Source organism: Lytechinus variegatus, chromosome 9 (assembly GCF_018143015.1).
Source record: "Lytechinus variegatus isolate NC3 chromosome 9, Lvar_3.0, whole genome shotgun sequence".
NCBI lineage: Eukaryota > Metazoa > Echinodermata > Echinoidea > Temnopleuroida > Toxopneustidae > Lytechinus > Lytechinus variegatus.
In genome coordinates, this window is record NC_054748.1 from 37,457,464 (window position 1) to 37,482,045 (window position 24,582).

Genomic DNA, 24,582 nt, shown 5'->3' on the forward strand with positions numbered 1-24,582 from the left:
TACAGCTTCGAGAATGGTATGGACAAGTTAGTATTCGAGATACTATGTAACCTGAGATGACGTTTACTCACGGTCAACCTAAAGAGGAGAACTTCTGAATTTGGAACTGATGCAGAGTCATAATGACATTTTAGTATATTCCCTAAGTAGTAAAATAAAAACCTATATGTACTGCAAAAGCTAGCCATCAAAATTGAACTTGAAATCACTTTTAAACCAATAATGACATCGAATAAACCCTTTCTTGTGTATTTCATTGTATGAAATGTTTTAATTTTATCCTCATTACAATAATTATGAAGTTTGATTTATCCCTGAACATGTAAAAAAAGACGGGCCTATTAAATATGGATCAACTCGGATTTCAATTTTTTATGAATTATAAGTCACTTTAAACTGAAAACTTACACTCTAAATTTCATCCAGACGGACTGTATGACCTAACGTACTCGACACTAGCTTTAATAACCGATATTGCATTTGAAAGATTTAATCAGGCCGTAATGAATCATTAGGATTCAGAATAAACCCAATCAATGTTCGGCTATTGCCCATCTTTAGCCGATTTGGATATATCTTAAATCCTTGAAATTTGGAGTGTGCCCTTTTCAATAATGATCAAGTCATTTTTTTTTTGTAAGTAATTGTGGTGTCGGATTTTTTTTTTTTTGCTTACCTTATTGATGATTGTTTCCTAATCACGTGCTTATCTATTAATAGTCACAGTTGAGTATAACTGACCATGCAAAAAATCACAATCATATGGTCATTTTGATGTTTTTGTATACGGTTTTGGAAAAGTGGGGGGGGCTACCCCCCCCCCCCCGCCCGCTTCCGCGGCCCCTGTATACTGTGCAATATAAATTTACAAATAATTATTATTAATTAGTATAAACGACGGGCCTACCATACTCAGATCATTTGAGCTTGCCATGCACTTTTGTTTTCGTCGTCACGGACGCGACGACGATTATCTCGAATTTCTGAATATCTGCTGAAACGAAATGTAAGTGGCGTTTATTAATGAAATTTAGTATATCATAATTTCTTTTTTAAGTTTATTAAGTCATTGATTTTGTGTAAAAAAAGAACGTCAAATTATAAACCAAAAGTCTTCCTGCAGGAGTTTTCGCGAGCGAAGCTCTTGCTGGCTTTAATTTCGGTCCCACATGTAGAATATTGTGTAGGGCGTTGATAATAGATGACGGTATAGACCAAAAGCTTCGGTCTCTGTTTTGTTGGTTGTTCAGCTGAACTTCGTTGGCTTCACTCACCAAATACAGAGACCGAAGTTCTAGCGCGATCTGTACAGGGGACTCAATGGCCATATGTTTATGTACTTAAGATCGGATAAAACGGAAGTGAATTTGCGAGACAGCCGAGCCCGAGGCGAGGGCGAGGTAAGTCACTGTTTTTGTTCCTTTTAACTTCATTTTTCTCCGTTTTTTGGCAATTGATGCCAAGAGGGAATATAAATTTACACTCTGGTCACTATAATTTTCGAAAATTTTATTCATCAAAGACAAAAATTGAAAAGCCCCGAGGGGGGGATTTTGCATTGCAAGTCCCCTAATGGTGGCTGCACGATAGCGAGCCGTCTGTGTACGAGGAGAAATGAAAAAAAAATGTTAAAGAACTCCTCGAAACAGACAGCTGCCAGCTGTCTAATGACGGTAGAGCTCGAGCGGCCATACTCTGAGCTCTGAGTCTGATACTCATCGACGATCGTCGGTGAAAACAATAAGGGAAGAGTTCCTCTTGCGACAGCCACCCAAAGTGAAAAAATGTATAGAAATATATATTACCATGAGTGAGAATGTTAAACTGGTAAATATTATTTAGTTGGTTTGGTCTTTAGAAGTATAAATGATGTTGATGATGATGATGATGGCCGATGGTGATGGTGGTTGATGATTGATGATGATGATGAAGATGATGATAAGTCAAAAAGAGGGAGGAGGGTGATAACGCTGAACCTGAAGTTGCTTAGCCTTACCCTGGCCTTACGTTAGTGATGTCTTTTTTTAATGATGGATGATGATGATGATGATGATGATGTTGTTGATGATGATGATGATGGTGGTGGTGGTGTTGATGGTGGTGATAATGATGATGGTGATGATGATGTTGATTGTGGTGGTGTAGATGATGATTATGATGATGATCATCATCGTCAACATCATCATCATTAACAAATTGATAAGTCTCCAGCTTGACAAGGATGTTCTTCTCTAGCCGACCTCTATTTCCTCCAAGTTGAGTGATGTTCCAGCTGGAGCTTTTCAACATACCTACCGTGGGACCGATGATGATAATGATGATGTTGATCACAATGACTACAATTTCCAATATGATCATGCAAAAGTGATGTAGTCACTCCAATTTATGATGATGAAAATGATAATAATCTAGATTTCAAATACATGTTGTACTGTTTTTTAATATGCCTGAATTATTGAATCTGGATATTTTACGTCTTCAGGACTGATAACAATTTTCAATGGCTCACATAAAGACGTATGCACGAATCAAACCCACTGGAAAACCATCAAAACGTCTGGATCACGAATCTACCAATGTAGCCATCAGCGTTCCTCAGCTTCAGCCCAGCGGTCAGACCAGGGACTGTACGGCCACGCTGACCCATCAGTTTGAGTTTGCAGGAGTCTTTGGACCAACGTCCGCCCAAGATGAGGTCTTTGACTCTGTGGCTTCCCACATCGTAGATGGTAACTATTGACCTAAAAGATTTCCCCATCGGCATATTTCTTGAATCTAACTCATAACTTGTAAAAATATGCAGTTGTAGATCCAGGGGGTAAGGAGGGGGGGTCTCTTCTCTGGAGGAAAAAGAGGGGGGTAAAGTTGATAGAAAAAAATTTATGGGTATGATTAGGGGGATATAACCCTTTTTATTGATTGTATACCAAAAACAGAAAAATAAAAGAGAAAATAATCTTCATAAGTGTCAAGCGATGAACACCTCCTTTTTATGTCCTCGGATATTAGTCCCTGTTTGCTAAAATTAGGTTGAAAATTTTTGGCTTATTTTCTGTTGAACTAGTGGATAAATGCTAGATTTTATTTTGTCCCTATTCTATAACAATTATTCATATGTACCTTAATTGGCCCAAAAGTGAATTAAATTATTTAACTTTTATTTTTCATGATGAAAAATGGATAAGAGGCCCTGTCAAAAATATGCTAAAAATATATTTTTTTATCACTCTGGTGGATAAAATACATCCAAGAGATTATAATGATAATAAATGAATTATGTTTCTTGTTCCAAAATCAATATTTCAAACACATTTTCAGTGTGTTGTGTATGTTGCAAAGATTCACCGCAGTTTGGTTGCTGACTGCAAATGTTTCCATGATAGGCTTTAAGTTTCCATGAGCTTTTAGTCTAAATGTATGCTGGTTTACTGAATCAGGCTCCAGATCAGATCACAAATTTAAAATTAAGGGTCAGATCATTTTACAAACACTGCATATATTGATTTAATTCATACATTATATGCTCTGAAATCAAATACAATATGTTCTTGAAATCTTTTAAGCGTCCATATGGGTGCTTGCTTTAACATTGTAGGCTATAAAGGATTTTTTTCTTAAAGCAAAGCATGTAAAGATGTTCATGAAATGAAACAAATTTCAGGGATTCCTCCTGTAAGATGATTGCATGCACTGTTGGCATCTAGTTTCCCATAGCTCATATTTTCGCAAACATCCACAAAGTTACTCAATCCTTTTAACAACTTTTTTATCCTGATTGGTTAATTTGTGACAGGTTTTCTATCTGGTTACAATGGCACTATATTTGCATACGGGCAGACGGGCTCTGGGAAGACATTCACCATTGAAGGGGGCGCTAAATCCTACTCAGATCGGGGTCTTGCACCAAGGTTTGTAATAGGCCAAGGGAGGTTTGTCAGTCGTTTTTTTTTAATGAATAGTTTTGTCCTTGTTGAAGGGGGTAGAATAGAGGGAGAAAGGATAGAAATGGATGAAGGAAGAATAAAAAGAAGGACAAAGGAAAGGAGGGAAGACAACAAAAGAAAGAAGGAAAGAAAGATTACAAATGAAGACATAAATGGGAAGGAAGGGAGGCATGATAAGAAAGACATAAGAAAATATATATATATTTAGATAAAAAATTGGATAGGAACTGAACATTCCCCCACCTATTGTTATCCAGTTTGAATTGATTAATTAAAAAAAAATGAAAATACAATGATAAGAATTGAATTACAGATATAAGTTCTATTAAAAGTAATAGCAAATTTTATACAACATTGATCCTTGTATATATTCATTAGTTTTGTGTCAATTATAAGCTAGCTGCACATATTTGAAAGAAAAAATCAGATTGATCAGATAAATGATTTTGTTGCATTTGACTGTAAAAAATATCTCATATTTTTTTTAATTACATGAATTGATACTATATTATTACAGAGCTTTATCAAGAATCTACAAATCTCTGGAGAATCAAAAGTTCGACGAACTCTCCATCAAAGTTTCCTACCTGGAGATTTACCAGGAAATTGGATACGACCTTTTGAACCCTACGACAAGACCCGGAAACGTTGTCACACATCTACCCAAGGTATGTACTCTTATCAAGGTGGGTATCCAGGGGTGGGGGTGATCTGCAGGCACAGATCCTGATTGATGCTTTGATCAACAAGTGGGTCTCCACGCAAAGACTAGCACATTCAAAACTTGCTAATTCAAGGGTGTAATTCAGTACACAAGGCATTAATAGGCTGCACATTCAGATCCTTTACTCGAGTGAAAGGTTTGCACAGCAGACTAGGGTGGGGAGGGGGTGGCTGATCGGGGCCTTGCCCACCCACCCCCTGATATTCTATTTAGATTTTCAAATTTCCGTGGACTGTTTAGAGTTCCCAAAAGCAGCAATGCTGGAGGACAGGCAATAAAAATTATTGCATTGAACCATGATCAATCATTGTTTTTATATGGTCTAATGCACAGGTTTCCAATTTTTAGATCCTCCAACATGGCTGCTTGTTACATCAAATGGGAACCCTCTATTGCTTCCAAAGTGGTAGCTTGATTCCTTTCCTTTTTTAGGTCAGTGTCACCGATGGACCAAACAACTCTTGCATCGTACGCAACCTCTCTACACACCTAGCAGCCGATGAACGTGTTGCTCAATCACTTCTCCTGCAAGGTCAGGCAAGCAGGAAGGTTGCTGAGACTCCCATGAACCAACGATCCTCCAGGTCCCATGCTGTCTTTACTATTTATGTCAAGACCCGACAGAAGGGCTCCCATGCAGTTAATATGTGAGTATCTAATCATGACATCAACAAAGGAATTTTAAGATCACTGCATTTTGTGGATCAAAATTGACCCCCAAAACGAATGGCAATGCACTAATTTTGCATATGCTAAAAATAATTTATAATTCTTTATAAGTAGCCGTACTTATTCCTTGAAGTGGTACATAGAAGAAGTAGTAGTGACAGAGATGGTGATATTATTTCCTGATTGCTAAAGGAAGCATGAATATAGAGCTACCAAGTTTCAGTTTATGTGTTGTCCTATGGTATCCTGTAACAATACTAATTTCCTAACCAAAATACTGATTTTCAGCCTTGAAAGTATTGAAATGTTCTTGTTCAGGTTGGCAGCTCTGTGAATGCTTGTAAGCAAGTAACCAGAGGACCAAAGGTCTAGGGTCCTCTCCTAGGGACTGGGTATTTCACAAAGAGTAGCGTGCGACTGTCATGTTGTAATGCCAACGCGCACATGATATGTAACATGCAATCTTATTAATTCGCAAGTAGTGCGTGTCCTTTTTGTAGGATTCGACAATTTTGGTGATGCCTTTTATACTGCACGCCACTGGGAAATTTAAACTTAAATTTTTATGAAACACCCTCCCCCTCCTGGGAATGAATGGAAGTATCTATTAATTTCTTAGCCATATTTGTACTTGATGTAGGTCAAAGTTGCATCTTGTGGATCTGGCTGGCTCCGAGAGGGTAGCGAAGACGAAGATCGCCGGTCAGCAGCTTCATGAAGCCAAGTCCATCAACCTTTCTCTTCATCACTTGGAAGGGGTCATCATCGCATTGCAGGGAGGTCACGGAGAGGGGTCGAGGGTCAAAGGTCGTAGGAGAGCTTTGAGTGCTGGTCCAGTCAGGAACCGAAGGTATGCAGTCGTGTGAAAGAATGAAAGATTGTAATTCAAATCTTTTTGACATTATATAATTCTCTAATTGCAAAGCTTAATGAGACAGAATTATGATACATTGCGAAGTAAGCGACAATCTATAAACACGCAGTCTAATTTTAAAATATCGCTTAAAGTGCTAATTGTTTTTCTCTCATAGCATTCAAAATCAAATACATGTAGTTGTAAAAACTTTTGATCATTGTAAGTATATTGATTATTGCAGTATTTCGATGAGTTCACTATGTTTAGTCTGTATTAAAATTTTTGTCTCTTTATGATATATCTCAAATGGAGCACCCCTCCCCCCAAAAAAGTGATGTTCTGCTACATTTCACCCCTCTAAAGTCGCACCTTTCCATTTCATTTATATGTATGTGCACAGGCTATAAGGCAGCTTGATGAAAAAGATCTAAATGTATTTGTAAAATATAAGAGATCGATCATGAGAAAATTCTTTACTTTCGTAATTATTGATTATTAAAAATGTTGTCAATAAGACTATCATATACACACCAGTTGCTACTTTGTCATTGCACGTCCATCAAAGGAATTCATTTTGTGTGATTTTTCAGGGTTGGGAGTGCCTCAAGCACACGTTCCTTGCCATATCATAGGTCCATGTCCGTGGGTGGTCATCGTCATGTACCGTATCGTAACTCCTTACTCACTATGGTATTGAGAGATAGCCTTGGTAAGTTCATTTGTAGTCATAGTAATTCTTAAATAATAATAATAGGCATTTGTAGAGCGCCATCTATTTTCATTGTAAGGATTGAAATGTTATCATTGTCACCATCATCATCACTTTTAGTCATCATTACCATTCTCAATGGTATCAGAATCCCATATCAATTAAAAATTGCCATCTGCTAATATAAGAGATGTCATTCTGATATGTTTAATGTTTTCTAATATCAGAATATTATTATTTTGATCAGGAGGAAACTGCCTGACAGCGATGATTGCGACCATATCAGCTGAGGAGATCAACCTGAGTGAATCTTTGTCAACTTGTCGGTTTGCCATGAGGGTAGCTGCCATTCAGAACAAGATCAGGTAACTCTTTGCTACTCCAGGTACATTTTCTTGCCTACACCCAGTAAACAGATCGCACATTCGATCCAAAAGTAACTCAGAAAAATCTTGAAACCTGCATTTAAACTTCGCCAGCAAGCCTCTAGCATTCCATTTCATTGTCCATGGCAGTCAGTGAATGCTAGTCAGATTAAAAATCAGAGGTACTAAGGCAAATGCAGAGGCAGAGGAACGTCAGTCAGGCTCGGACAAAGAAAGTGGAGGGGCACCTTTTGTCTGCCAAACAATAGGTGCCCCTCCACTTTCATTGTATGAGCCTGACGTTCCGCTGCCTCTGTACTAAGGTATTTGTTCTTGTATCATCGTGACAACACTGATGACTAGGAAAGAGTCGCCGAATGGCAATCAGGTTCAATTGTCGCTGGGTCCAAGATTTCTTCTGACTTATTTTCAGACTGAATATGCGATCATATCGACTGGCTGCACGCCAGAAATTGTACAGTATCTACAGTATCAAAGTTCCCTGGCAAGCCTTTAACAATCAATGTCTAGTGACTTGTTGAGCAATGGAATTGATGAGTGTGTTGTATCCTTGGTGGATGTTTCATAAAACTGTTCGTAAAGTTACGAACGACTTTACGCACAACTGGAACATGCTCTTAGGTCATAACTCAATTACATAGGGATATCACATTGCACAAGAAAGGATCACCAGTCATGTGTAAAGTCGTTCGTATCTTACGAACAGCTTTATGAAACACCCACCAGGCATGGTGATGCCCTAGTCACACCGACGAACTGAATCCAAACTGACCAATTGTATGTCATTGGAAATAACATAATGACTGGTCAGGTTCGAAACAGGCCACAGCTAGGTGTGACTGTAGCATAGCTCAAGAGATGTATTAAAGGATAGGAGGAGTGAGAATAATAGAATCAGGTGATGATGATGATGATGATGGTGATGATTATGAAGATAATGATGACGATGATGATGATGATGACGATGATGATGATGATGATGATGATAATTATGATGATGACGATGGTGATGATTATGATGATGACGATGATGACGATGATGACGATAATGATGGTGATGACAATGATGATAATTATGATGACGATGATGATGATGATGACGATGATGATGATGATGATTATGACAATGATGATGATGATGATGATAATTATGATGATGACGATGATAATTATGATGATGACGATGATGATAATGATGATAACTATGATGATGATGATGACGATGGTGATGATGATGGTGATGATGATGGTGATGATGGTGATGAAGGTTTTGATGATAATGATGATGATAATGATGACGATGATGATGTTAATTATGATGATGATGATGACGATGGTGATGATGACAATGGTGATGATGATGACGATGGTGATGATGACGATGATGATGATAATGATTAGAATTATTATGATGATGACGATGTGATGATTATGACGATGATAATGATGGTGATGATTATGACGATGATAATGATGATGGAGTGGTGCTGATGGTGGTGATTATGATGAGTATAAAAGTTACATGTATAACAGGGGAGGACAAAATATGTCAATAAGTTTTGATGTCTTTAATCTATTAAAAACTGTATTCTCTTTTCTCAGTCGTAATGAGGTCATCGATGACAAAACGATCATTGCTAGGTTAAGGAAGAAGATTGCCAACCTCGAAGAAGAAATCCTTGCCCTCAAAAGAAAGATTAGTGAAGATCATCATCGGAAGGTATCAAAAAGCTGAAGCTTTACAGACGTTTCTTTTTTGAATTGAATTGAATTGAATTGAAAAGGTTTTATTCAAAATCATTGCACGTTGCAGCCAAAAGGCTGAATTGTGTACAATTTACAGGTATATACATGTATAAATAGGTGATTTAAAAACATCAAAACTTGAAATGATTAAGAGAATATAATGCAACTTAACAAAAGAACAGATAGAAGACTGAAAGGTGGTGGTGGTGGAAGAATGCTTATTGACAAACATCGCCACTCGAATTCAAACAATAAAAACATAGATTTAAGCAAGTAACAAAAGAACTAAAGACAGGAGGGTGTCTGGGGACGAGCGAGCAGTCAAGTTCAATGCGCAGCTCCAGCCAGGGAATGCCAACCCCTCAACAACACAATTCAACCTGGGCAATGGAATTGGTTATTCAAATCCATCGCTCAGGCGGAACTTAGGGTCAGCTAACCCCACTGGAGCTATGCATTAATAGGGCCGACAAACAATCTCTTACAAAAAAAAAAAAAAAACATTCACATTCACATTCATAGCACACTCCTCATTCATCCAACAACCATAAGCACGTTAAATCAAACAACTGCACCCACCAACCTAGCAGTCACCCCTCACACCTTGCACTCATTAAGCATACAGATTATAAAAAAAAAAGAAGAAGAACCAAGGGGGGGGGGTGGGTGGTCGCCCGTCCCAAGAAACCGTCCTGCTCAATCCTGAGAACGATTACTTAAAATTTGAAGAATGATGCAGTTTGTAAAATAACACATCTTCCACCACATGAGAAATCTTAATAAAAATGAGTAAAATATTGGCATAAAAAACATTGTTTCCCTTTAGTTGTTACAATGTGAAATACATGCATTAAAATCATGACTAATAAAAACCTGTAAACCTATTCAATTGTGTTTGAGTTTAAAAAGTTCTAAAAATTGTAAAATTTTCATCTGAAGCTTGTGAGCTAATAATAAAAAATTAGTATTAGGCGCGATATATTAGCAAAACACAACTTGCACAGTAGATGTTTGTAGACCTATGTATATCAACCGGGTAACTATATCAAGGAACACAAACTTATTTCAGGTTAGCGTTTAATAAATTTATAAAGTAAGGTAATGGGCTGTTTTGGAAACGTTTGGTTTTACAATGAAACTGACGATATTTAAGTCTTTTCCTCAATGAGTAATCAACATCGTTGTTCATAGGTAGCCAATGGTTACAAAGTGGGCTGTTGGCAAGGGATACAGCAAAGTTCATACACAATTGATTTCGTCTTTCAGATAAAGATTGTAAAGAACACACTTCTAAAGCATCGGTATAATTAGTGTATTTTTCACCGAGCATAATTTTGCATGCTCTTGACTGAATACGTTCTAAACAGGAAACTTGGTTTTGTGTTAGGTTTCCGTTAAAAACTGGTACTCCGTAATCCAAAATTGGCCTAATGTAACCCTTATATACTGTTATTAAATCGCAAAGTGGTAATTTATACGTTTTGAGACAACGAAGCATATAGAGCTTTTTATTACTACGACATAAAAGGTCTGATATATGACTTTCCCATTTCAAGTCAGACTGAACAATTATACCTAGTATTTTAGCTTTTTGCACTGTTCTCAAGCATTCATTTCCAATAAAAATACGATTTTGATCAACAATATTTCTAGAGAAAATTATATGCATGCACTGACATTTAGATGGATTAAGTGTCATATTATTGCTAACGGACCACTGGTCGAATTCAGAGAGCACGTTTGGTAATTTGGATGGTTGAAATTGTTTGCGACTTTCAACTAGTGTGAGGTCATCAACATATTTAAAATATGGAACTTGAGATTTTATACATGCATCGTTTATCATTATTAGAAAGAGAATAGGCCCAAGTTTTGTACCTTGAGCTACACCTGCATGTGATGCCGACCAATTTGAAAACTGACCAAGGTATTTGACTCGTTGTTGTCGATTTTCGAGGAAGTCCAAAATCCAAGAAATAAGACATGGTCTAACTTCGAGGTTAAGTAATTTTTTTGCAAGGATATTGTGATCAATTCTGTCGAAAGCTTTTGAGAAGTCTGTAAATATGAGAGTTGATATAGATTGGGATTTTTCAGCATTTTCATACAATTGGTGAAGCAATCGAACTAAGTAATGATTTGTTGATAGGCCTTTTCGGTTTCCAAATTGGTTAACATCAATGTGATCAGATATATCTTCTATTAACCATTTACATATGAACGATTCTGCTATTTTTGCAAAATAGCTAGTTAATGCTATTGGTCTTAAGTTCTGCACTGTTACTGGTAAACATTTAGGAATGGGTATAATCTCGGAGCGTTTCCACTGACATGGTACAACAGACTGGTAAAAGGAATTGTTCAAGATATCAGTTAGTGGCGAACACAATTCCAAAGCAAACTCACGAATGATTCTGACTGGTAAGTCTTCACTAATACCAGATTTTTGTTGGTTCAAAGTTTTCAATTGTTTATATACTTCGTAAGGTTGTACAATAGGGCAGGTTTTCTGGGATGGTAAGTAAACAGGTAATTCATTTCTATTTAAACTTTGTAGATCACTTGCCACGTTCAAGAAATGCTGATTAATATAATTAGCAACGTTTTTATCATGATTAGAATCATTTGGGTCTATATTCGGAATATGGATTGGGCTATGTTTTTTGTGAGTATTTGTTAGAATCCGAATCTGTACCATGCTGCTGGATTACTAGTTTTTAAATTTCTAACTCTGGTATTATAATATGCAACTTTCCTTAGTCTGATTAAGCGTATGACTTTGTTTCTTAAGTAACGCCACAGACTTTGGGAGTTGTTACTGAAAGCTTGCTGTCTTTGATGTATAACATCTTTGACTTCCGCATTGATCCAAGGTTTATCTCTACAATGCATTCGAATCTCTTTTGTCGGAATGTGAATATCTAAGTGAGTCATCATAGTATCCAATAACATTTGACACTTCAAAGATGGATCATCTTCTCTATACATTTCTTCCCAAGTAAACTTAGTTAACCAAGTACCAAAAGCTCTTTTGCCACTGTCAGGAATCGGGCGAACAATTCTTTTCTTAACTCGATTAATACGATGAGACTTTTGTTTGGGTATCCAAAGGATACAATTATGATCGCTCATGCCAACAGGGGCTAATATTTTGGTTTCTTGGTACAATTGGTCTATAGTAGTTACAATCATATCAAGAATATTGCCCTCTCGGGTTGGTTGAGTAACAATTTGTTTAAATTTGTCATTTTCAAGTAAGAAATTAATATCTAAATCATTGAAATCACCTACTACTGAGATCCCAGATTCTGGATAACGAAGCAAAAGACTGTCCAGGGTGGAGAGAATGTGATCAACATACTGCTGCTTGTTGGGGTTCCTTGGAGGGAAGTAAATCACGCAGAGTATCAGTCCGCTAGTTTCCCTTGGAAGTCTTCGGGGTCTCATGTAGATCCATAAAGCTTCAACTCCTTTAGGTGTAGGTACATCGATTATCCTCGCTTGAAGATGATGTTTCGCGTAGACCGCGACTCCTCCCCCTAATCGATCTTCCCTAGGTTTCGAATATAAGCAAAACTCCGGTATTGAGAGCATGTCAAGTGGTTCTTCTGGGCTAAACCATGTTTCCGTAATCGTTGCTATGTCCACCTTATATTCCTGGATGATTGCTGACAATTCGTCGATCTTATTCCTCAGTGATCTGGCGTTGAGTAGTAGTAGCGTTGGGACGTCATAGCCACGGCGGCTCTGATGATGAGCGGAGTTGTCGTGTTGCGTCGGTGTAATTGTAGTAAAACATGCTGGGCGAGGTTTGCGTTTTGAAGGTAAAAGGCGTGGTCGGATAAGTACAGGAATGCCTTGCCCGTGGTGTGGTCTGGGACAAGATTTACGATGCTTCCTAGAACCAGCTCGCTTTCCTCGCTTGCGTAGTGGTTTTGGTGTGATCCCTAGGTCTTTTATCACTTTCCATGTCGTTGGCGGAACAGTCTTGTAGCTATTTCTCTGACGTAGGTTATATAAATCTTGAATTGAATATTTGAATAAAGGATGATTGCTGGGTTGACTTTGGTTTTGGTTTGTCGGCCCAGGGTTGGGGTGTATATCACCGCATTTGAGGAGTTCAATATTAAATGTTGATTCACTGTTGCTGTAGTAATGTATACTAGTCCGTAAATACTTGAGATGATAAAAGTTCTTTCCATTCGGAGAAGGAAGATGAGCCTTGTAGTTGTGCAATGTAACACTGGCTGTGCAAGTGTGCTTCACTTCATGTAGCTGCTGTATTAACAGCAAGCTACCCAAGAAGAAGGCGAGTATGGGCATAATGGGTGGATTGCACCATCAGGCATACTATTCAGGTGGAGAAATTCCAATCAATCAATTGTCTGTTGTCTGCTTCACCGGGCTGGTTCATTACCATTTGTGAGACTGGATGTCAAGGTTGAGTAAACAGCCCGCAATGGTCAATGCACCCGATGTAATGGCTACTGTGTAGAGTCAATGTAGGCAGGTTTACAGAATATGTGCAAAGTATAAATCACATTGAAACTGGATGGAAACATACCAAAAGTGCTCCAAAACGTCTTCAGAAGTTGCTATATAGTGCAACAAGATGGTTGATACTGTTAGAGATGAAAATTGTCCTTCAACTAAAGTAATAATATCCTCGTAATTGAGAGCTCAAACTTGCGTGATGCTGCCTGTGAGGCGCCATTAGTACATTTATGCTTGCTTGCTTAATGTGTGTATATCAATTATAATTCATTCTACGTCCTTCAAGGTAGTCAATAACAATAAATTTTAAACATGTGTAGTGGTACAGTAGGTCTGAAAAGAAACTTATATGATGAAGTTCTAAAATGCTGTATGATGGTCTCATTCTTGTTCACATTATGAAAGATTTTGTGTAAAATATGTTTCGTTCATCGCAACTCATGACAAATAGGTAGTCTTTAATCACCATGAAACAACCCCCCCCCCTGCTTCCCTCCACTGGCGGATTTAGGGGGCACGTACAGCCAGCCTTTGCCCCCCCCCCCTCTCCCTTCTGAGAGGCAAAATTAAAATTTGCAATGTAAAAAAGCCATTAAAACAAGTGTGCCCCCTCTTTTGAAAAGTGAAGACCTTTTTTTTTCTTATCAAATTTTTTCGGGTACAAAACATCCTTTATTTTTGGTTAATACCTTTTTTTTTTGCTTGTCATATTTTTCCTCCGAAAAATGTCCCCCCCCCTTTTGGAAAATCCTGGATCTGCCCCTGCTTCCTTTAATAACTTTTCGAAAATTTATTGACAGATTGAGGCATCCAGTGAGTCTACCACCACCAACAATCATCCAGCTGAATCCACCTCTCAAACCACTTCATCATCATCTTCATCTATAAAAGGCCCTTCCTCATTGGCTGATGCCCCCAAGCCTTTGGTTGCACCAGCCAATGGGAGTGGTCTTACCAGGGAAGGAAGGCAGCACTGTGCTAGAATCATGCAAGGGTTTGTGAGTGGCAGAGTGACTGATCCGGTTTCATCTGGTAAGTGGACGAATTCTCTACAGGGGTTGGTTTCACAAAAATTTATTGAGTCTGAATGTTTTAATCACCTTCTAAAAAGCACCCTATGTGAGGAGTAAATTCAGAATAGTCTAGTTCTGAAGCCATGATAAGTAGAATAAATTCTCACTTCCAAATGATGGATGAAAATGGAAACACCTACAGTCCACCCCAATGCTTCACTGTTCACTGTCATAAAATTGTTGAAACTCTTCTCAAACTGACTTCAACGAAAAATCAATCAGCTGCATAATTCTCTAATAATGCTATCATTTAATTCACCCCTTCCCCTCCACCTCATTGACTAATCTGGGGCCCGTTGCAGAAAGAGTTGCAATCAATCGCAACTCTAAAAATCATGTGCAAATTGATTTTCAACTAATCTACAGTGCGCTTTTGGGACTTGCGATTGATTTTTTGACTTGCTTTTAAACGCAACTCTTTCTGCAACAGACCCCAGATCAATCAACTGTGGACATATTTCACTCCTTTTTTTCAAATCCAACATGTATATATACCACTGACTTTGTCGGGAAAAGGAAGAGGTTTTAATCCTTTGCAACATGTTCATTCTTTAAACATTCTTAAACATCAAGTTCTATTCATTATTTTTATCTTCAAATCTTATTCAACTACATGTATGAAGGTGTATCAGATTTCTCCAGTTTCCGAGAGTGCTTGAGGATTCTTAGGGAGATGATCCACCGGTCGTATGCTTACCATCAGAGATACAACCCCGCCCTCCTCACTGAGCAACAGCAAGGGTCAAAGGTCAGAGGGTCAGAACAGGATACTCCTGATGTGAAGAGGTCACCTGAAGGAGTGAAGGTCAAGTCAAGGTCAAGTAATGAGAAAGGTAAATCAATATATTATGATTTTGAGGTATCAAATATGCCAAGAGAATTTCCACTTTGTCTAATAATTATTTCAAAAATTTCTCAAATGAAAATTTGATTAATTATGGAAGTGGTTTATTTAGTAGACTACCTATCCCATTGCATACATAGTGTATTGACAAAGCGCGTGTAAACTATAAACTGAATCAGAGTTTACCATTTTCTGGAATAGTTGTATTTGTTCAAAATTTTCTATATTCCAGGGCAATCCAAGAGTTACAAGTCGCCGTTTGAGAGGAAAAGGGAGAAAGAAATCTCGAAGCTGACCAAGAATGTCGAGACTCAGATTGCAGAACAGAAACAGCAACGGAAAGATCTGATGGAATTCAAAACCCTTCTCAAACAACAGCAGTTGGAGAATGCTCTTAGAGACTTAAGGTCAGTTATTCATAGCTATTAGAAAACATTTTATTCAATTTTTTTTCTGTCAGGTTTTTTTTTTCTTATTTCTTTCTTCATTCCCCCTTGCATCCTTCATATATTCCTTCCTTCAAAATCACACTGTAAAAGTTGTGTGTGTAATTAAGTTAATTCAGATGTGTATCAATCAGGTATGATTATTTACATCTGGAATAAACCTTCAATATCACCATCTTATGGACCTAACCAGGGCTCAATCCTCAAACTTCTGCATCAATGTATAATTTTCCCCTGTAGCTTGGATTGCAGGTGCATGCCACAATGCCACGTTTATTTTAGAATGATATCTAATTAGTAAACTTTATTTATTTATTTATTTCAGTTTTATTTCAACAGGGTGGTCTCATTTCAAGTCCATTTCTGGACCTGCTCTCCCAGAGAGCCCTGCATTCACATAAAAATATTTACATAAATAACACAACGAAATATACATACAAAGATAAAAATGCACATGGCATACACAATAATTCCACTCAAACTGACATCCATATTAAGATTAAGCATATGTAATATCAAAATACACAATTACTGATTACAAGAGAAAAAAAAGAAATTAAGAAAACAAAATGAAATGTGATTAATAAAGGTCATTTTAACAAAACAGCGGGAGCTGATGGGCTCTTCACGGCGCCTTGGGTAGGGACAATGGTGGGCCCTGTCCCATCGTTTGCTGCAGCTTCCCGTATTTGCTTTCCCGATCTTGTCGGCATTTTTTCTCACGTTTCGTTGATAAATCAGGGTTATGGGTCCAAATTTTAGCTTCCAGAATAGTTGTTACCTAGATAAACAAGCTGGTATTCCGTGTAGCAATAGTCATTTCGACCCAGGTGAGGTGAATGGGTACCCGGTAGGATTTTTCCTTGAACGGTTTAGCGCCTATTAATATGGCTGCTCAGCTACAGCCGGGGTAATAATATGATACCAATTATCAAAGCGCAGTAGAGTATATGCACATAGTAACTGCGCTATATAAATGGACCTATTATTATTATTATCATTATAATATTTCCAGTTCAGCTCAGTGTTAGAGAGAGCTAGATCAACACACGTCCATTCATATCCGTGATCAAACGCATTTGTTATTTATTAATCTTTATTTCTTTTGTGAATCATATTTCATGATCAAGTCATATTTTTAACTGACAGATAACATAGTAATAACATGAATAATGGTATAGGATTTGTATAGCGCACATATCTACCTTGTTAGGTGCTCAAGCCGGTCCTATATAGTAACAGCGTAACACCTGTAATCCTTAGTCAATCAAACGCAATGAAATGCTCTTGAGGTCTTGATATTCTTTTTTATGTTTAATCTTTGGCAGGTTTCTTGTTTTTGTTTTTTGTCTGTAGCAACAAGATCAGCATGACAACAGACCACTTAGAGAAGCAACAGGAGTTGGTAGAGAATTTACGGCAGTGCAAAGCAAGCAGGGAACAGATAACAGCTGAGAAGATTGCACAGAAGCAGCTGGCAAAGAGACTAGTCAGTATTTACCATACGAGTACACTTTACCTTTGTGTATGCACTTTGTCTATTAAAGGACAAGTCCACCCCAACAAAAATTTGATTTGAATAAAAAGAGGAAATTTAACAAGCATTACACTGAAAATTTCATCAAAATCGGATGTAAAATAAAAAGGTTATGGCATTTTAAAGTTTTGCTTATTTTCAACAAAATAGTTATATGAACGAGCCAGTTACATCCAAATAAGAGAGTTGATGACATCACTCACTATTTCTTTTGTATTTTATTATGTAAAATATGAAATATTCTTATTTTATCGTCATTGTCATGTGAAATGAAGATTCATTCCTCCCTGAACACGTGGAATTCCATTATTTTAACATTTTATGCTTCAGGCAATGAGGTCCTAATCAAATTCGTAAAAATTGAAATATTGTATCATTCAAACAATAAAAAACAAAAGAAATAGTGAGTGAGTGACGTCATCGACTCTCTCATTTGGATGTAAATGGCTCGTTCATATAACTATTTTGTTAAAAATAAGCGAAACTTTGAAATGTCATAACTTTCTTATCTTACATCCGATTTTGATGAAATCTTCAGCATTGTGCTTGTCTGATTTTTCTCTTTTGATTCAAATCAACAAATCAACATTTTTCTGAGGTGGACTTGACCTTTAAATAAGAATGAAAATTTTGAAACCAGTTGAATTGTATGAAGAAGAAAAATAAAAGAAACAGATCAATGAATGTTGCGTAAAAAAATTATGAAGAATGAGATTGTTATGAGCATTTGAATAATGAGATCATTATGCTATGCTGGACATCCTATTCTCATCACAACCGATATGTGTGATATCCGACATGAATAACTTTTGTATTACTTTTGTACATGTTGTATTTCGCTTAAATTGTTCTGTAGGTACTAATTAAATTGAAGCTTGCATTCAATTGTTTTTACTGTGATATTAAAGGAGTAAAATATGAAGAATAAAAAAATAAAAGATCACAAAAAATGTATGGATATTAAATAATCAAGATTATGATATTCTGTATAAGATGTAAAACAATACTGTGCATTGAATGAAAGAAAAGAGTATTATTTCCTTCATTTCATTTTGTCCAGGCTAAGTACGAGAAGAGATATCAGCTCGCTCTAGAGCACCTCCAGATCGTCCGCAACCACATCGAGCTTCAGGACAGAGTCTCTAAGGCAAGACAATCAACCAATCACAACACTTCTACCAGACAGGATATCCTCAGCCAGGATGTCATCAGCCAATCGGATTCAAGTTCCCATCCTTCTAGTCAGTCTGAACCAGCATTTCGTCCCACCGGGCTCATATCCTCTCCAAGGCGAGGGACCCATCGGTCTGGCCAATCAGAAGTCATGTTAGATAGGATTGGGGTGGAGGATGACCAATCAGGAAGCTTGACTGATAGGGTCGTGGAGAGATGCCGACATAAGAGCGGGAGAGTGGACTCCAAGAGGGTCCTGGATATATTGAAGCAGGAGGATAGCAAACGTAACAAGGTAACTGGAAGTCTCAACTGGTTTCAGCTGGTCAAAACTGGTCAACACTGGTTCCAGTATCTCAATGATTAAATGATAGAGTAAATCTGCATCAGTGGTGTCTTTGAGATAGGCTGCAGAACCCCTTGAAGATTGCAGCAGGATAACAAAATGAAGATTGAAAAGTGATTCTTAAAGAACAGATATTTACCTTTTGTTCTCACATATATTATCATTGTTTAATTTATTTTAATATCTAATGTTTAACGTATTTTCCTGTTTAGTAAAACTGTCTGATCTCCAGGGGTTCTTTCCTTCAGAATAGTTTCTAGATCAATATCACTTTGAAAAAATATGAAAATAATGATAATAACCAGCGTTTATTGCATTCTATATAGTGCACTACATATATATCACAGTACTGCAAAAAATAAACATGAAAGCAAGAATAGATGAGATGTGAGTGATGTTATTTATTTTCTTTGAGGAGAGTATTATATTGACAACTTTTTGACATTTTCACAGATTTACAGAAAAAATGAAAATAGATTGCAGTTGACCCTAAACAGATGAATTTCTTTTGTACTTTCAGGCAGCTAAGGAGATAAAAGAGCAGCGGATAAAAAACTTTACGCAACACTTCGCTCTCAAGGAAGAAGCTACACTCACAAAACTACAGCATTTTAAAGAGCAACTCCGTAAGCAGCAAGAAAGTGAACAATGGCGAAGTAATTCTTCATTGAGCATGAGCCAATCATGGGATGGTCATGTGAACACTGCATGGTCTGATGATGTCTCAATGGAGAGGTCAAGAACGAGCCAATCAGCAGCTGATCCTGCATTCAACATGAGACAGCCATGTGGTGATCATGTGGACACTGCATGGTCTGATGATGTCACAATAGAGATGCCAGGGATTGACCAATCAGGAGCTTTTGATTCTGCAATAAATGATAGTGAATCTGCTAATGATGTAGGAAAGAATGTGATCAATGAACGGCATGAGAAGAACCAACCAGCCAGATCCCCAGAAAACTTTGTAAATGAGGATTCTCAAAAGCAAAATATCCCTCTTCAACCGTCTTCCTCATTTCAAAAAATTGTTTCCAAGGAAAATCTTCCTGACATTTCATCAAAGAAGGACAACAAAATTGCTGCTGAACCTGCTCATGTTGATACAGTTGTCCAGAATTTGCATGCATTCAATGTCCCGCAGGAAAGATCACCTCATAAGACGTCTTTAGAAGATCCATCTGCCAAGACGATAGCCTTGACTAGAGATTCTTTATACCATGGAGGAGATACCACTTCTGTTCAGGTGTCTGACGTCACCACTGGCAGTTCTGCCAGTGTGCAGTCTCTATTGTCCCCACATAATTCTATGCTGCATAGTTCTCCTCTTGGTAAAGATACTGAAAGTAGTTCTTTTGGAGAAGGAACCATCCATGTTGGCCAAGAGTCAAAGATGTCTTCAGTGCTTTTAGGAAGATCTTCTACTCCTGGAATGTCAGTTGGTGATGGACCAGCTCTAAGCCATTCTGCAGATTCCATCGTCCATGAACCACGTGGATTGCCAAAACAGTCACCAGATCGGACCTTGACCAATCCTAGAAGTTCCTTTGATGCAGCATTGTCTTCCATGCTCCGCCAGGATAAATCAACAGTCAGCCCTCCAGTCCTTGAGGACACCATACTCAAAGTAAGTAGAGATTTTCTTATATTTCCATTCATTTTTTGGTACTGTTTTATTGCAAATATTATGTAGAACTAACAGCTTTGTGAATATACAGCATATGAAGTGTGTTTATTGCAAATGTTAACCCTAAAAAGACTGGGGGGGCCTTTTAGGCCCCCCCCTGTACATAAATCATGATAACTTTTTTTCGCATGAAGCGTTCGCGCCGCCATTTCATGACTTTTTTCTCTCGAGTTTTGCGCAACTTTTGATACCAAATTTGTATACCCCATGCCGCGGTTACGGAGTTACGTAACATTTTTGTATCACATGTCACGTAAGAAATTGAAATTTGTATTCCTTTGTGTGTAAAGTGTATGGTATTTAAATGAATGGGCATTGTTTTCTAACTACATTTTTATTTGTTTCTTTCTATATTATGTCACTTGTGAATTCAAGTAGCAGTTCTAGGATATGAAAATAATGAAAAACATTGCATAAAAAAATAAAGAAATACATAAGAAATGCAAAATAAAGAAATACATAAGAAATTAAAATCAAAGAAAAACATAAGAAAAGTAGTGCAAAATGCCAGAATCGCTTGCACAACTATATTTTTGGGTGCAGGAAACACTGAATAGACAAGTAATGTCACACTTTAGTTGATTATGCTATAATTGATATTGAATAAGTTATATATTACACAAACCCAAAATATATCTAGAATACTCAAGAATTTGCAAACAGGAATTTATGGACCGCAATAGGTACCAAAATATGAAAAATTCAATTTTTTGATAAAAATTTGCATATTCGCATAATTAATTATGCATATATTAAAAAATACAATGAATATCAGTATTTTGACTATGTTTTCTTTTAGAGGACATGACAAAGGATGTGTGTGCCAAATTTGGTTGCGATCGGACAACCAACGGCCGAGATCTTAGGGGGGGCCCAAAAGGCCCCCCCCCCCCCCCCCCCCCGTTTTTCTAGCCTCCAAAATAGCCCAGTCTTTTTAGGGTTAAGGTACAAACCCAAACAGCTCGTGTTCTAGTAATAAAATGTAAAATCCACTTTGCAGAGTGCTTTAGGCACAAAGAAAGAAAGAAAAACAATCTGTATTCAACACAAAATGAAGAGAGGATGCAGGGACAATTAAAAAAAAGGAAGCATTAAACATATATGCATCTGCCAGTAATGTTTTTGACAGAAATGCAAATCTCTTATGATCAAAGGGAGATATTTCCAGAGAAATGGTTCAGCATGGACAAAAGCCATGCCCACCATGTCATTGTAGATTTGGATATAACAAGAATATTTAATTTCAAATAGTCATACTTCTCTTGATCCACAATTATACTTTCAGGCACAACATAGTGGAGATGTCACTCTAGCACTGAAGACAAAGCTCCTTGATTACTTGGGTGGTAAACCTATGAGAGGTCCTTCAGTCAGCAGTGTGGCCTCTCTCCAGAATGGCTGTTCAAAGTCTTCCATCAACAGGGGATTCACAGGGTCTTCTATGCAGCGTGATGCCTTCAGGAGTTCTACCAGCAATAGCCTTACTACAGGGTCTTCCATTGGTACTGTCACCAGAGAACCATCCTTGGACAGCTTCTTTGCAGAATCTTCCATCAACAGTGGTTTTACAGGGTCTTCCTTGCAGAGTGATGTCTTTGGGCGATCATCCAGCAATAGCCTCGCCACAGGGTCTTCTGTTGGTACTGTCACCAGAGAACCATCATTTGCAGAATCTTCCATCCACGGTGCCTTTGACAGATCGTCATGGAACAGTGCCTTTGAAAGTTCTTCTCCAAACAGATCATTTGACAGATCTTCAGTACATAGTGGCCAAACAGGATCTTCCATTGATAGAAATATAGTCACATCTTCAAAACCCCCTACTTTTCAAATAGGTGCTTCCAGATCAACACTGAACAGCATAGGCGAGGAGGAGTCCATTAATCCAAGAGGGGGAGAGGAAGCTAAACAAGCCTTCCTCCAAAGTAATTTGTCCATCAGTTCTCTTGGCAACCAGGTAGGGTTCAACAATGAAAGGCCTGCGGTCAAAGCAATGGCAGAGGCAGAAGGTCAAAGGTCATATATATCAGCAGCCAAGGAAAATAAAGAGCGTATTCAGAAGATCCGAAAGGCAATAAGATCAGCGGAAGTTATCCAAAGAGCTTGGAAGAAATATCGTGCTCAAAGGAAATAACTATTCCAAGTTCTTGCCCAAAGTATATTTCAATGTTCCCTGTTTGGATGTAATACTAATCATATTGTAGTAACTATTGCTAATGTTAAATTGTTATTCCTACTTTGTACGCGCTATGGTACTTTTTGTTTTTAGCGCCTCTAAATACCCATATAGGAGTGCCTTTCTTGTAACATTGATTCACTTATCACAAATAGTAGGATTTACATGCATATGCCTGTCAATGATAAAGATTAAAATCCGAAGTTTGGTTTTCCTCTTCCCTAATGGGAATATAAATGAGTGAGAATCTGGGGAGCGTTTCATCAATATTTTCATCCGACTAGTTGTCAGATCTGACATCTTTCCATGATTTTGATTGGCTGAGAGGCACTGTTCCTATGGTAACTGTCGGATAAAATGGGACTTGTCGGATAAAACGTGCGACAAGTCCTTTCATGAAACGCATCCCTGATGTTGTACCCAAGAAAAGGGCCCTGTCTAACATGGAGTTGCGATTGATATAAATCAAATTGCGATTGATCTATGATTATGTATATAAGAGACAAAAACTTCAGATCAGTTGCAATTGAAGTTTGATTTGATTCCACAGCATCACAACTCTTTGTGAGACAGCTCTCCAGTCATGTATATCACCAATCTGGAACATCCAATCTGGTGTCATTGGCAGTGGTCAGAATGTAGAAATCATTGGAGGAGACAAACAAAAGAAAAGAAATGCTTCTCATCTGGGACATTATAAAATCCTATTCAATTAAGGCCAAGGCCTAATTCTGTGCTACAATATTGGAAGCCAACAATGTCAAAATTTTGTTTTTAATTGTTTTTGTAGGCCTTTGATGTGAAGTTTGATGTTGAGTTATTATTAGCAGGTGATTATGAGTGATTTGAGTGTCAATTGAGTTGACTAATTGAACATGTACCGTTAGAGATATGTGTCATAATTGGCTATCCACAGTAAACCACATCTTAAATAAAAAATTTGAGTCAAATATGGGTCCATAGTACTGGCCTGTACAAGCTGCACAGAAATGTGGTTAGCACCCACAGAGCACTAAGGGCAGGTCCAGTCGCATCTTTCACGCTTTGATGTCAAGTGTTGATCCAAGATATAAATAACATGTACATGTATCTGTTGTGACATTAGGCATCACCGTGACATAACCCGTTTTAACAAGACCTCTTTTAGCACTCACAACGTCTCTGTGCAGCTGGTACTGGAAGTGTTTGAGGCTATGTCATCAAAAGCTATGCACTACTTTATGAAAGAAGGGAAGCAATCCAATTGTGTTTTCCAAGATTTTTTTTCAATCAGTCATCAAAGTTGATATACAAGTAGTGTTGATAGACACTTTTGGCAGTCTACATGGAATATATTTGTTTCGAACAAAGTGTTTTAATTTTCTGCAATTTGAAAGAAATTATATAAAGAAGTCATATTTTTTTTGAAAGGTAGACAAAAAAACTTTCAGCTTTGTACTACATATTGAAGTTGTTTATAAAGCTATGTATAGTTTGCAAAATAGTCTTTATTGTAAGGTTCTTTGAAATAGCAGCTGCACTTTTTTATAATATAAATATCTCAGCAAAATGAAATATCCTTGAAACTATACTAGTCTTATTTTCAATTATTTTAGATTAATTTGTTTCCTTCAGTCATTCATGTTTTACACTATGGTAAGCAGTATTATTCAGTATTTTCTTGTAATGCACATTTCCTCTGAAATATTTGATTCAAATTTAATTCAGGAATACCATTATTATGCCTTGCTGAATACAATTATCATGATAATAATTGTAGATTTATAATATTT

The 24,582-nt window shown here is 37.4% G+C and overlaps 1 protein-coding gene across 1 annotated transcript; it reads left to right on the plus strand.

Annotated features, from left to right (window-relative positions):
* Window positions 1-904: 904 nt before the first annotated feature.
* LOC121420939 (kinesin heavy chain-like) lies at window positions 905-23,132 on the plus strand. Its single transcript, XM_041615493.1, has 16 exons — window positions 905-1,006; window positions 2,483-2,729; window positions 3,794-3,908; window positions 4,462-4,612; window positions 5,101-5,315; window positions 5,978-6,187; window positions 6,784-6,902; window positions 7,150-7,267; window positions 8,891-9,008; window positions 14,329-14,560; window positions 15,225-15,434; window positions 15,678-15,852; window positions 17,248-17,380; window positions 18,489-18,896; window positions 19,468-20,574; window positions 21,920-23,132. Exons 2-16 carry the CDS (start codon window positions 2,501-2,503, stop codon window positions 22,766-22,768), a joined length of 4,389 nt encoding a protein of 1,462 aa, XP_041471427.1. The 5' UTR covers window positions 905-1,006; window positions 2,483-2,500; the 3' UTR covers window positions 22,769-23,132.
* The last annotated feature ends 1,450 nt before the right edge of the window (window positions 23,133-24,582 follow it).

Bases quoted from the DNA above. Each gene is read 5' to 3' on its own strand.
- LOC121420939 (XM_041615493.1), top strand. From the start codon at position 2,501: ATGGCTCACATAAAGACGTATGCACGAATCAAACCCACTGGAAAACCA. The intron at 3,909-4,461 runs GTTTGTAATAGG...ATATTATTACAG, and splicing joins GATCGGGGTCTTGCACCAAG to AGCTTTATCAAGAATCTACA. The intron at 4,613-5,100 runs GTATGTACTCTT...TTCCTTTTTTAG, and splicing joins TTGTCACACATCTACCCAAG to GTCAGTGTCACCGATGGACC.